At 36.3% G+C, this 12702-nt stretch overlaps 1 protein-coding gene across 4 annotated transcripts in view; it reads left to right on the top strand.

Annotated features, from left to right (window-relative positions):
- The window catches only part of SLC16A7 (solute carrier family 16 member 7), an 86676-nt gene that overhangs the window by 43450 nt on the left and 30524 nt on the right, over positions 1-12702 (top strand). For 3 of the 4 annotated variants that reach the window (XM_032999802.2, XM_032999801.2, XM_032999803.2), the window contains one exon: positions 8034-8276. In XM_032999802.2, the coding sequence (XP_032855693.1) occupies positions 8063-8276 (214 nt within the window). In that variant the 5' untranslated portion in view covers positions 8034-8062. Of the gene's footprint in view, positions 1-1982; positions 2032-8033; positions 8277-12702 lie in introns of those variants that run through there. The other variant, XM_032999804.2, reaches the window with a different exon arrangement.

Genomic DNA, 12702 nt, shown 5'->3' with positions numbered 1-12702 from the left:
AGAAAAATATTTTCCCAGTATGTGTGAGATGATGCTTTCAGGACAAGATTTAGGTGAGTGGTAGGACAGAAAGTACACCGGGACACAATATTGAGGTAGAGAAGACAGCCAGGGGTTGGATTCTAATCTGAAGAGCACAGCGTAACTTTGATAAAGTTTACAGAAATTAATGTTAGCAGAATTTGAATTGAAATTTATTGCATCTTCATAATGTCAGATATTAAGCTGATGGATGTGAATATTTTTTCAGCAATAAACGATTTAAATATTTCCACTTTCAAATTACGTGTTTCTGTAAAAAAATACGATTTTTTTTTTTTAAACCTTACCTAATATCACAGCCTAAGAATACACTAGCTTTTCCTATCATTGATATTTTTTTTTTCTGCAGATTAATATTGAGAGAATGATATTAAAATGGATATCTGTTATTATTGATAATGGAAAACCTGATGATTTAGAAAGATTATGCTATTTATTTTTCAAGCAATGTGCAGCAGCTGTGTAGACAATTCCATTAACACTGACTTGAAATTTTAATTCTTCCATGTATAAAATATTACAAATAAATGAAAATATAACTTCTCATCTTCTAAACATCAGAACTCTTAAAAATATGTATCAAACATATAGCTACAAATTTACATGACTTCTGCTATTCTGGGTATTCTGTTTTATAACACTCACTTAATGTCAATTTTAAAGATACGAGTGTGCTGATGTATTGAAAAGGCTTATATTACCAAAAATCATTAAAAATTGGTCTATACAGAGTTAAGATAGTAAGCTTATACAACACATTGTAAAAATTATAACTACCATGGTTAAATAGGAAGCAGTAGTACTAGAGTTTAGAGGCTGGTATGAGTGGTTAGAAATTAATTAGTAAGTGGATCAATATTGTTGCAGTGTGGAGAGCCAGCACTTTGAGTTCTAAAAGACAGATTTAGCTTATTAAAACTAATTTTTAATGGCACAACAAAGTTTTGGTTTGAGTTTTCTTGAAAGATTGATTAGTTTGATGGTTTATTTTTTTCCAGGTATGCAGAATTTTTAATCAACCTCAATCAACTTATTGTTAAAACTGATTAATTCTTCAGACTGGTTCACCAGAATTTTCAATTTAGTCATCAACATTTCATTTCAGTGCACTTCAATTTGGGTGGAGTGCCAGCGTCTTTAGGCTAGATACTCTATTGACTGCTTTTTTGAAGTAATTAAAACAGAATTGCAATCACTTTGGTTGGAATTCATTTCACTTAACTTTAGTCATCTAGGCATTTAGTCATCCAGAGTAAGACAGTCATTTAGGTTTTCCTTAATGTCAATGAAAAAAGGTAATAACAGGTGACATGATGAATGGAAGGCCAACCCATGACTGTGATTGTGAATACAGGTTATGGTTTCCCAGGAGAATGTAGCAGTACAATATATGAGGTTAAAAAAAATAAAACACCAAAAAACACCCAACAACCCCACAACAAAACTTTACTGAGTTATAAATGCTGTGTTAATATTATGTTACTCGTCTCACTACTGACTCAGCAGTGCTCAAAATCTGATCTCAATGGCATAACAATTCCAATATAGTTTCAATGTAATTTTTACAGATGGCTGTTCCAGTTCTGTAAAAAACTGACTTTAGTGACTGACATAGTAATAGCTTTTGGTCTCAGCCTCTGTTTAAACCATGATGAAATAAGACCGTAGTGCAAATAGGATTTTAATTACACTCTCATAGCATAATTTTTGCTTTTTATAGAGCAATATCTTACAGGGCTCACTTCTGTCTCAGTAATCCTAGTTTGAAACCTCAAACAGGAAGGAGGAATTACGACATATGCCTTTATCCCAGTTTTCTTTGTAAAAGTGAATTAGACCTTTCATTATTCCCACAGCCATCAGGAACTCACATCTGCAACCATCCTTGTTTAACTCAGGAAACAGTTTTTGCTTTTACATCCAATTATCTGCTCAGCTGATGCTGTTATTAAGATCCAGCCCATTACAGTGCCAGACCCTAAGAAGAAAGTAAGTTATTGGGATTGTTAATTTATTTTTATCTTATAACATGTGACTTTCCCTCCCTTCTTCTTCCCTCCACGGAGCCTGCCTCTGCCAACCTCTGAAGCATTTGGAAGAATGGTATTATTATGCCTGATTTAGATATGTGAGGGACTATTACTTTCCCACACTGTCTTCAAGCACATACTTGTCTTGGTACTGCTTCAGTGGGTTGACAATATTGATTCTTAACTGTAAATTACGGATGAGTTGAATAATTCCATGTTTGTTTCATAGATGTGAATATCTAGAACTGAGTCCTTCATCTTCTCTTTAATTAAAACAAAATATATTTTTTTTCTCACTAAGATGTAGTTTTATACTTAAAATACCTGTAGTAATATATTTTAATGTTGTTGGATATTGTGCTATTAGAAACTGAAGTGAAATAGGCTTTAAGTAAGCCTGGTGATTTTTTGTGTTTTATTCAAAGACTTGCTTAGACTTTTTGCAAAAATAGTAAATCCTAACATAAGCCTCATAAATACAATTTAATATATAGATATAGATATATAATTTATTTTATGATCACATAAAACTCTGGAAAACATTCACAGGGATGGCCCTTTGAGTCAAGCCTGTTGTAGAAACTTTACAAAAATGATCAGCTTTCTAAAATGCTAGATAGCCTGGGCACATTTTGGCCGTTTTGGTGTTGCACAGGTTGTACTTGTCCTGCTGGTTAGACCATAGTGAAAAAAAGGCAGTAAAGTCAGATTCTGAGTGTATCTTTCATCTATGGGGGTTTCATTTATCACATACACCTCAGTCTCTGAATACAGACATTCAGACAAAATGAAGACTATTTTCCTCTTTCAGGACAATTAACCAGGCTGTGTACCTCAGCTCATTAGGAGCTACTTTGCCTCCAGAACTAAGTAGTTACAGCTGAAAGAAGAGAACAAGGTCTCTTGATCCCTTCAGTCAGAGTCTCACCACATCCTCCCTTTCTCCACAAAAAAATCCCAAGTCAGAGCAAAACCTTCTCACAAAACTAACAAAATATTTTTTCTTCAAATACTGAATATTGTTTACAAGATAATGACCATAGCTTGTAGAAGTTGGTGAGGCAATACCATTTGATGGGGTGATACCTGCTATCCTGCCATCCTGCCATCCTGCTTGGAACTCATTAAAGAGCTGTTAATAAAAATAAGAAAATTGAATTTTTTACAGCTTTTAATCAGGGATCTTTTATAAGAATATAATTTCTGTATAGATCAATATTTTACTAATGCTACCACAAAGTCATTTATTTCAAATACAGAGATGTAATTAACATTTGTTAGGGGTAAGTTAGAGCAGCAGACTATTCAAACCTATAAAACAAACATTGTAGCCCACTTGTGCTCCTAACTGAAGTAGTAAGCAGTACAATTAATCTGCATTTGCTACTTAATAAGCTTTTAAAACACACGTGTTTAAAAATCTGTCATAATTAACAGTTTACTTGGACATTTGTCCACATCTTAGCTCTGCCACTGATTTGGGACAAGACTTAGGTTATTTAGCCTGTTATTATATTTGTTTCACATGTCTGGAAGTAGATGATACTTCTCAATCACCCCATGGAGAAGTCAGAGATTAAGAATGAATTTGCTCAAGTTTGCAAAGCTTTTTGTGGTCCTTGGTTTACTGTGTGGAATTGGAATGCAGTACACACATGCCAAATACTCCTACTATCCTACGGCAACTGGGGACAGATTTTTCACATACCAGCTCTTTTAGTGTGGGACAAATGGCTGCTGAGTCAAGTGGTGATTGGGGCACATTGAGGACAAGACAGACAAAATACAAGCAGAAGAGCAAACAGTTAGTCTAATGTTTCAGGAAAACAAAACAAACTCCCAGTAAAATCAGAGTCTCTGTAAACAAGAGAACAACATAACCCCTTCTCAGAAGAGTCTTTGATAAGCTGTTGTATTGATAGCTGATTCTGGCAGCTGGCAACTGCAGAATATTAATGAAGCATTGGTGCAAGAGCAATCTGAACAGGTTGATCATGACCGACTGAAGTCTAAGGTGCATGATATCAAGATACATTATTTATCTGTACCATTTGCTCTTAGTTTGACCTTATTGCTTGCTTGCTGTTTTCTCTCTTTTTTCCCCTCTTTTCCTTTCCTTTCTTTTTCCTTCTCTCCTTTCCTCCCTTTCTCCCTTTCTCTCTTTCATTCACTAGTTCTCATTTGTTTTATTAAGTTCAAACGTGCTGAGACCTATATAATATAAAATGTTGCATATCACATGTTTTCTTACCTTGTTTCTCTCCTATTATTTGTTAGTAGACACATGCAGCTCTTACTACAGTAAGCTATGTTCTTATTCACTGCTTACATAAATGAGATTTATACAGGAGAACTAGAAGGAGTTTAGGATAAAATCCTTGTGCACAGTCTGACTCAGGGTATGGAAAGGCTGAGCAACCGCAACCTCTCTGTATCTGACAGAGAGAAGGGAGATTGATGGCTTCACTCAGGACTGCTGCAGTCACTATTCCCCTGCTGCTTCCCTGGGTGAAGGGCGGGCAGCGTTCCTTACCCACTGCTTGCCTATAAAAGCACAGGTATGAGCAGTGCTCGCTTGCTAGCTTTAAGCACATGATGGAATTCATGACTGACTAAACACTGCTTGTGACCTTTATTTACTCAAGTACTGCCTTTTTTTTTTTTTTTTTTTTTTTCTGTCCGATACCATGTCCTTCACACGAACATCATCTCACATGCCTGGTTTTACGCTTTCTAACATATTTCTTTTTATTCTTCACAGCCCATAATAAGCTCTGAGAGCTCTGAAAAGGCATTTTGCTTGCCACTGCTTCATTCCTCCCTCTTCTGCCTCTTCCCTTGTCAGCATTGATATCCACCCATATAAAAAGTTGTTTTGTTTTGGTTCCTAGTGGATTTTGCACTTGTCTGTATACTACCTATAATATCCAAATCCTACTAGTTAGACTTAGATTAGAGCTAGGTGTATTAATGTACTAGACTTCTTTGGGAGGAGTTCAGTTGCAGAGATATGAAGTGCAGATTTTACAGGGGAAAGTTGCTCTAACTCCTGAGCAGGTATGGGATGTTGGAGATGTTGGATTTAATGTTTCTAACAAAATGAATACTTTTTTCCTCTTGGTGCAAACATGTATTTATTGTTTTTTTCCTCTTCATCTTTTATTAACTGGAGCCAAAATTGGCTATCACAATCAGAACATCAGGGAGACTATTATTAACTCTACTCTGTGGGATAAAAGGAGGTGTGAGATACAATGATCCAGGCTCTTCTTTGTGACAGTGTAACATCTAGCGTAGGTTAGCAGACAGCCTTTGCTGCAGCAGTGCTGCAAGCTGGCCATGCAGTGGGCTTTGCAGCAGTTTGCCTCTAGGCTGGGGCATAGGAGCAGCCAAAGCCCCTTTGCTCGTCTCCTTAATGCCCCCTTACTTTATTCTGAAGCTTTTGAAGAGAGGAGAGCACTGAACTGTCAGAGCCTGTTCTGTTGCCCTAAAGGAGTGGATATAACAGGATCTTTCCAAAGCGCTGATGCCTTAGTGACATTCAGGAACCTTCAGCATTCTCCTGACCAAGGTGGTGGCAGTGATTTTTCAAAGTGGCTGTGTATTATCTTTAGGAAAAGGAGTGCTTCCTCAATAAATTGATAATCCCTTTCCATTTTTATGGAGAGCAATGCCTTGATCTTGTGTGACATTATTAAAATTGATAACAGAGATAGAACTGTTGTCATATGAGTATGAAATACGAAAATAAATACGCTCAAACCTTTGAAGTGTAAGAAAACAATAGTTAACCTTTTTTAGGAAATAAACAAAAGTTTTCTCAGTTGAGCAGAGCTTTCTGGGACAGATAGCAAACTGTTGTTTACTGTCATTCAATTCACAGAGTTCTGCTTTTCATGCCAGTTTGAGGTTTTGTGCTTTTGAAGGTGATCGATCATTGCTCTGTGTCTTATAAGTTACAGTGGTATCTCTGAGATGCTCTCCTTCTAAATGGGTCCTGATTCAGCAAAAACAAACTGGTATTTAACTGCTTTGCCAAAGTTAAGTCTCATTGACCAGAATTGTCTCTACTTATCCAACTTCCAGTAGCAGGCCCAGGTTTTCCTCGCTGATGTATGTCAATGGACTAATATTAAACTGAGACTAGGATAAGCAGAAACAAAGTGCATGCCTGAGATTCTTTCTGGACATGCATATAAAAAGAATTATATAAAAATATTTTTATATTTTATATAAAAATCTTTATGTTCTCTGTGTACAGCTGCCAGCAGAAGATCTGTATATGATGCAGAAGCTGAACTACCTGGTCTTTTGCAACCTTGCATAAAAGCCAGATATTTAGTGGTTGATTTAGCCTCCCCCTGGAGGTCTGCCAGTGTCAGGGTGATGTCTACAATCAGCTTCAGTAAAGTGGAGAATCAGAAGTACAGTGGGTTTCTATCACAGAGCTAGCCTAATGATAGATAATCTTAAAAGCAACACTTCGCTAGTTTTGTGGCATACATTGCATGCAGTGCTACATGGCATTTACCCTGAAAGTACTCCAGGCGCTATCCTGAGAGATTAATATAAACTGACACAGTTCAGTTTTTAGTTTTTGTTAAGGTAATCATATCACTCCCACTGCTAATGCAGTTTGTTGCGAGAAATTGGAATATGCCATAAGTGGCACAGAAGAAATCACATAGAGATTTGCTGGTAATCATAAGCATAACAGCAACCTACACACTGTTATCATCCACAGCTTTTGCTACTGGTATGGCAGGAGACCAATCAAGAGTAATAAGTTGCCTAAATGCCCAAGAAAGAAACAGGGAGGAAGGAGGAATTTTCAGTTCATGCTGTCTGTGTAGGCTGGATTACACAGAAGAAAACACAGTGGACTCCAGCTATGTGTTTAATAATAAAGGGATTTGATAGTGGAAAAATCTCAGTATTACAAAATGGATTCTCACTACTAGGTGTTTTCTAAAAAGGTTATGCAGAATGTAGAAAGCTTAGGCTTTTAGATATCAGTACGATAATAACAGTATGAAATTTATTTCAGGCCTTAGGAATTTTATGTGGATTACCTATGATTTTTTGAGCTGACTGAATGTGTTGGTTGCACCTCTCAGAACCTCTGTAAGATATCGCCCTGGTGGTATCTATTATGGTAAATTCTAAATTAGAGAATATCTGTGGAAAGTTTGTGAGGTTATTAAAGACTTCCTGATGTCTTCTGACATGTGGAAACAGAGCAAAAGTAGTACCATCAAGCTCCACCTTGTTCCTGCAAGTAATGTCAACATCAACTAATATGAAGATGAAAATTTAAAAAATAAGAGTACAATATAGAATTGTAATAATTTGGTTTTATTTTATCAATACACAGGGAATTTTAAATCTCTGTGGAGAATCCTCTTTTTATATGTTCTCATGAGATAAGCAAGAGATATCAACAACAGTCAAAAATTGGATAATGATAGCATATGACAAAACACTGTGTAATGAATTAATTCCTTGCTGTTGTTGCTGATGCTTTTGTTGAGGTACCAGTAAATCTTGCTAACACAATGGAATTTAGTGATAATTTACTGTAACTTTTTTCCATTGTTTCCTGTAAATCCAATTTCCTTCTTTTTTTTTTTTTTCTTTTTAAATCCACACCATAGATAGTAGAGATATGTAAATTAACCCATACAAACACATCACTTTCCAATAAGTGTTTAATTGCAAATACAACTTCAGTGACTGAGATCAGTAATTTGTAACAGTTGCCACATACTGAGTAGGGTATTGCAAATATTCTTGCCTCAAGTTTTTTTGCAGAACAGATTTTGCTTCTAAAACCAGATACTCATGTTCCATGGTCCCATGAAAGCTGGAAATTGGTCTCTGCTCTGAGGATTCTTTATAATCCCTGAAGATGATGACTGAATACTGCAGTTTGGCAACCTTGTTTCTTCTTTTCTTTTTCAGCCTAGTTGGAGAAGAGCCAGAGACCAAAGATGCCACCACCAGCAGCAGCACCACAATACCCACCTCCAGATGGAGGTTGGGGATGGGTTGTGGTCTTCGGGGCTTTTATCTCCATTGGATTTTCCTATGCATTCCCCAAAGCCATCACAGTATTCTTCAAAGAAATACAAGAAATCTTCCATACATCATATAGTGAGATAGCTTGGATATCATCAATAATGTTGGCTGTCATGTATGCAGGAGGTAAGACATTTGTGAAATTTGCAAATACCATAGTTTTTGTTTAGTTAGTTTGTTTGTTTGTTTTCCCATGGTTTTGAAGCATTTAAAGTTATTTACTACCTGATTTTATCATTATTACCTAAAGAATTTACCCAAATGCTTGCATCTTTTTGTATAATACTTTATCAGAGAGTACTGGTAGCCACATCACCATTAAAGCACTGTTTACTTTCTCTTTTAAAGCATTTTATATTCTCTTCCTTTTTATTTTCCCCTTAAGACATTTTGTGTGTTCCTCTACTTAATTCTATTTTGCAGTTTTGCCCTAAATTCACAGTTTCTGAGAGTCACATTTTCCAACAAAGCAATGGCCAAGTAACATCTTGTGGAACTGGGAATACATTTGGTCAGTTTCCACTGCCTTGGTGAGACCTCTCAGATCAAATGATGGAGCTTAAAGACAGAAAATTATTACAGCAATGAGAGTTCATTAGTCAGGCACAGGTATTCCTCTGTAGACAGAGGTTTTATATCTTGTTTCTATTTGTCCTAAAATAAAATCTTACTTTCCTTTTAGACCAAGAGCCATGTTTCATACATGCCATCTGTATGACAGCTAAGATATAGACAGTCTTATTCTTGGGACTGAATTGAACAGTGAACATAAATTCTCTGATATCTTTTTTCTTGTGAGCAAGCAAGTAAAGAACAAGACTGATGAAAAAGGATTTTAAACTATAAAGCCATGTTTAAGTATTGTCAAATCTGCTTTGGCAGGTTTTGAGTCTATCAACCTCAAAGACTAACTGTTAAATTCTGCTTGATTTCTTAATTCTTTCAGAAAATTTTTTTTTAGGTATTGGTGGGAGGTAGCTGATACTTAGGCAAAACACTTTTTCAGGCAGTCCAGAGGTCCCAATAAGAGGTTATTTTGGACAATAAATCTGGCATTGCCCTTTCTTTGGATGTTATGAGGTGATCACTTGGAACATCTCAGACTGTTTGCAATGATGGAGCAATTAAATGCATACATTTATATGTGTGTGTGTGTATGTATATGTACATATGTATAAGTATATATACATAGAAAATGAAAACATTGTGCCAATAACACATTGAGATTCAATATCTTTAATTACTGAAGAACATAACTCCAATATTTTTTGAAGTGGTATCTATGTAATAGTAAAGTACAGTATTATCAGGTCTAGTGAACAATCTATTGAAGGAAACATGAAGTCTCATTTTTGGCATGGTAATTTTTTATCTCTGATTTCAACCTACCTAATTTCTGACGCCTGAATGACCCTCACTCCTTTAGCAGTCAGGGAAGAGAGGTAGGTGCCTACATAGCGGAACTCAGGCTACCTGGGTTGCTCTCTCTAAGTACCTGTTTTTCCCCTCTGACTATAAAAATGAACCTGCGACCACCATATCGTTAGCTTAAGCACCTCAGGTAAATTTTTTTCAGTTAATGGAATGGAACAATGGATCATTTTTTCAGATGCTGGCAGAGACGTGGACCTTATAAAGACATCTTGAAAAATGATGTCACTATCAACCAAAACTTGCTTTTCAGATACTTCATCCCATTTTTATCCGTATACTAGTAGAGAATAGTAAATGATTTTATAGGACCAACAAAAATAACAAAGTGATTCACCAGGTGAAGAAGTAACTTGAGCTAATGCAATCAAGAGTGGAGTAAAAGAGCAGGTATGTCCCGTCACATTCAGGTCCCCCCTAATGTAGTTGTTTCTTAAGGATGCATCAGCACTCGCACTGTGGAGTGTATGTGTGTAACTGTGGAGGCTCCTGAACAAGTGATGGACACATCTGGAACAAGAGAAGAGCACAGGACTTGAAAAGCTGGAGTTTGTTTCTGCTTTCCTTATTCTATGACTTTTGACCTGGACATTTTTTCACCACGTTTTCTAATCTGAGATAAATCTTCTAAGGGCAGACTTGCATTATAGTGCAGGTGCTGTTCTTTTGTTTTAATCACCAAATAACATTTAATTTATGCTGTTTGTGTCATCTCAAAGTTCACCCAAGTTTTATTAACAGTACAGATGCAAATCTGAGGACATTTTGTTGTGGTCATTTTTATCTATGAGGTTCAATGTGCAGAACTTTTCATGTAAAATACAAAGCATTTAGTACTTCCACTTTTTCTTTCATACTTGTTTTACTGTTCTGAGTACCAGCATACTAACTTCACCTGTACATTGACATTAAAAATACAAAATGGTTTGCTCTTCATTCTGCTAACATCTGCCCCAGTCACTATGAAGATTATCAGCACAGGAACAGTAGGTAAAGTTGTTTGGATATCTTGTTACAGACTTGTGGTTTCAAAATGCTGAGAATGACGACCCTGCCTGATATAAACACTCTTTGAAGCCATAGCTTCTCTGGAACTACTTCCTAAAAAATAGGCCATTTAGACAATCACTGGCAGAATATGAAATAGCAATCAGGAAAAACATTTCTGAAGGAAATCACTCCATTGTTTTTACTTTCTGAAGGTGGTTTGATTCCTTAGCATTTGATGTACTGTAATGCGAAATACACGTTTAGACCGTGAGTACAAGGTGTATTGTTTACTATGAAGTGTGATATGTACATCTGTGATGAACACTCTGTTCATCATACTACTAATTAAGATAACCTGAAAACATCTAAGATCTGTCATCCTCATTAGAGCTTAGCGTTCAACCTATTAATCATCACAGTGGGGTCAGTGAATAAGTTAGAGTCTGTGCAGACACTCTTTGCTTTGGAGGCTGCAGCCTCTTGCAGTAATTAGCTGGCATCTGTGTTTCAGTAACAAGGTATTAACTTACCTTTCAATGCCTGAGAAAAAAAAGAAACTAATAAAAGGCATCCAGTAAGGAGCTAAAAGAATGTTAATTATGTTTATCACTTACTTCATACTTAGAATAAATGGCATTAAATTATAGCAGACCATCTGGCAATCCATATGGTCTCCTGCAGTCCTGGTTAATTCCAGCAAATAGGTCAAGCACAGCATTCACCCCGTTAGGAAAGCACTAAGCAGAGGTGACAAATCTGATAAATCAGTATGAATCTCTTTTCCCCTCTCAATCTGGCATAATATGCACTTTCATACTGTTTTTTGCTGGTTTTGGAGGTTTTGTTTGTTTGTTTTCATAAAGTCTCTCTCTTCCCCCCCTTCCACTCCTGGATGTTTGTTAGAACCTACTAAAAAGCCATCCCAAAAAGCAAAATCCTGTGATATGACCAAGGTTACAGGTATTGCACAGCCTCTACTGTTCAGCCTGTGCTTGAAAAAGCATCCTCTGGAGAACAGCGATAGTTCAGTCTCCATGGCAACTCTTTCTTCTGCCTCTCTTGAGCAGAGACTGTCAATTGTATTAAATTAAGGATGATGGTTTTGCGATGGACTCCTACACCCAAGGGACTGTGACTGAGACCACCAGACTTCTGTTACTGTAGGACAGAAGCTGGGATAAAATGAAATTAGTTGAGTTATCCTGACAGAGCAACCTCTGTTTCTCTATGTGTATGAACATATGTATATAAAATGTGTGTGCATGTATGTATTCTTACATGCATAAACTATATGTCTATTCATATATTTATAGAGCCATATTTATGCTCTAAAATGCACAAACATTAAGGAATTCAAGAGAAAGATTAAATACATTTGACCTCAAGTTCTTTCAGTTCATTCTTTTTCAAAACTTGTTCTCTCACTTTGCACAGAGTTAACAGCCAGACATGATTAGAGAGCTTCTTATTGGAGCTCGATCTGTTTCCAGTAAAAATGTTTTCAGTGCTTTCAGTGTAGGTTTGATAGGAGCCTTAGTAGCAGCTATGAAAGCCATGTGACAGGTCTGGTGATTTCAGACACAGCTGACCTTGAGTTTTAGATTTCCTTAGGGAAAAAGCCGTTAGTTTACTAGCTTGTCTTTAACTCTTTTTCTGTCATTTTTCCAAGGACAATTTCAGTTTGAGGTTTTTCTTTTGTTGTTTTGTTTGGGCTTTTTTTCCAAAGCAACTTTTTGTGTGTGACATTGGGTTATAGAGATTAGTTTGAGACCTGACAAATCCTTCAAGCCACACCCAGCCATGAAATGTGGGATAGTCTTGCCTGTCTGAAGTTCAAAAAAGAAAGGTCCATTTAATTCTAGGTGATATTTCTAAGAAAATAATTTTAAAAGCACATTAGGACCCCTTTTGAAGAAAGATGCTATAAAAGTGTAAGTAGTGGCCATTATAATTTTTCAAAACACACTTATAATTGAAAGATTCAGCATTTAGTAGCTTAGTGTCTCTTCTTCTCTATTTCTTAGGTTATTCAAGTTTGAGATTAAGTATTTCCAAAAAGTAGCAAACCCTTAAAGGTTTTTTCAGGTGACAACGCAAAAGTAGCCTATAGACAAGTTCTCATTTTGACTTT

The sequence above is a fragment of the Tyto alba genome, unplaced genomic scaffold (assembly GCF_018691265.1).
Source record: "Tyto alba isolate M040663 unplaced genomic scaffold, T.alba_DEE_v4.0 Super-Scaffold_2, whole genome shotgun sequence".
Lineage (NCBI taxonomy): Eukaryota > Metazoa > Chordata > Aves > Strigiformes > Tytonidae > Tyto > Tyto alba.
Note: the sequence above shows the minus strand (reverse complement) of the source record. Positions and strands in the feature narration are given on the sequence as shown.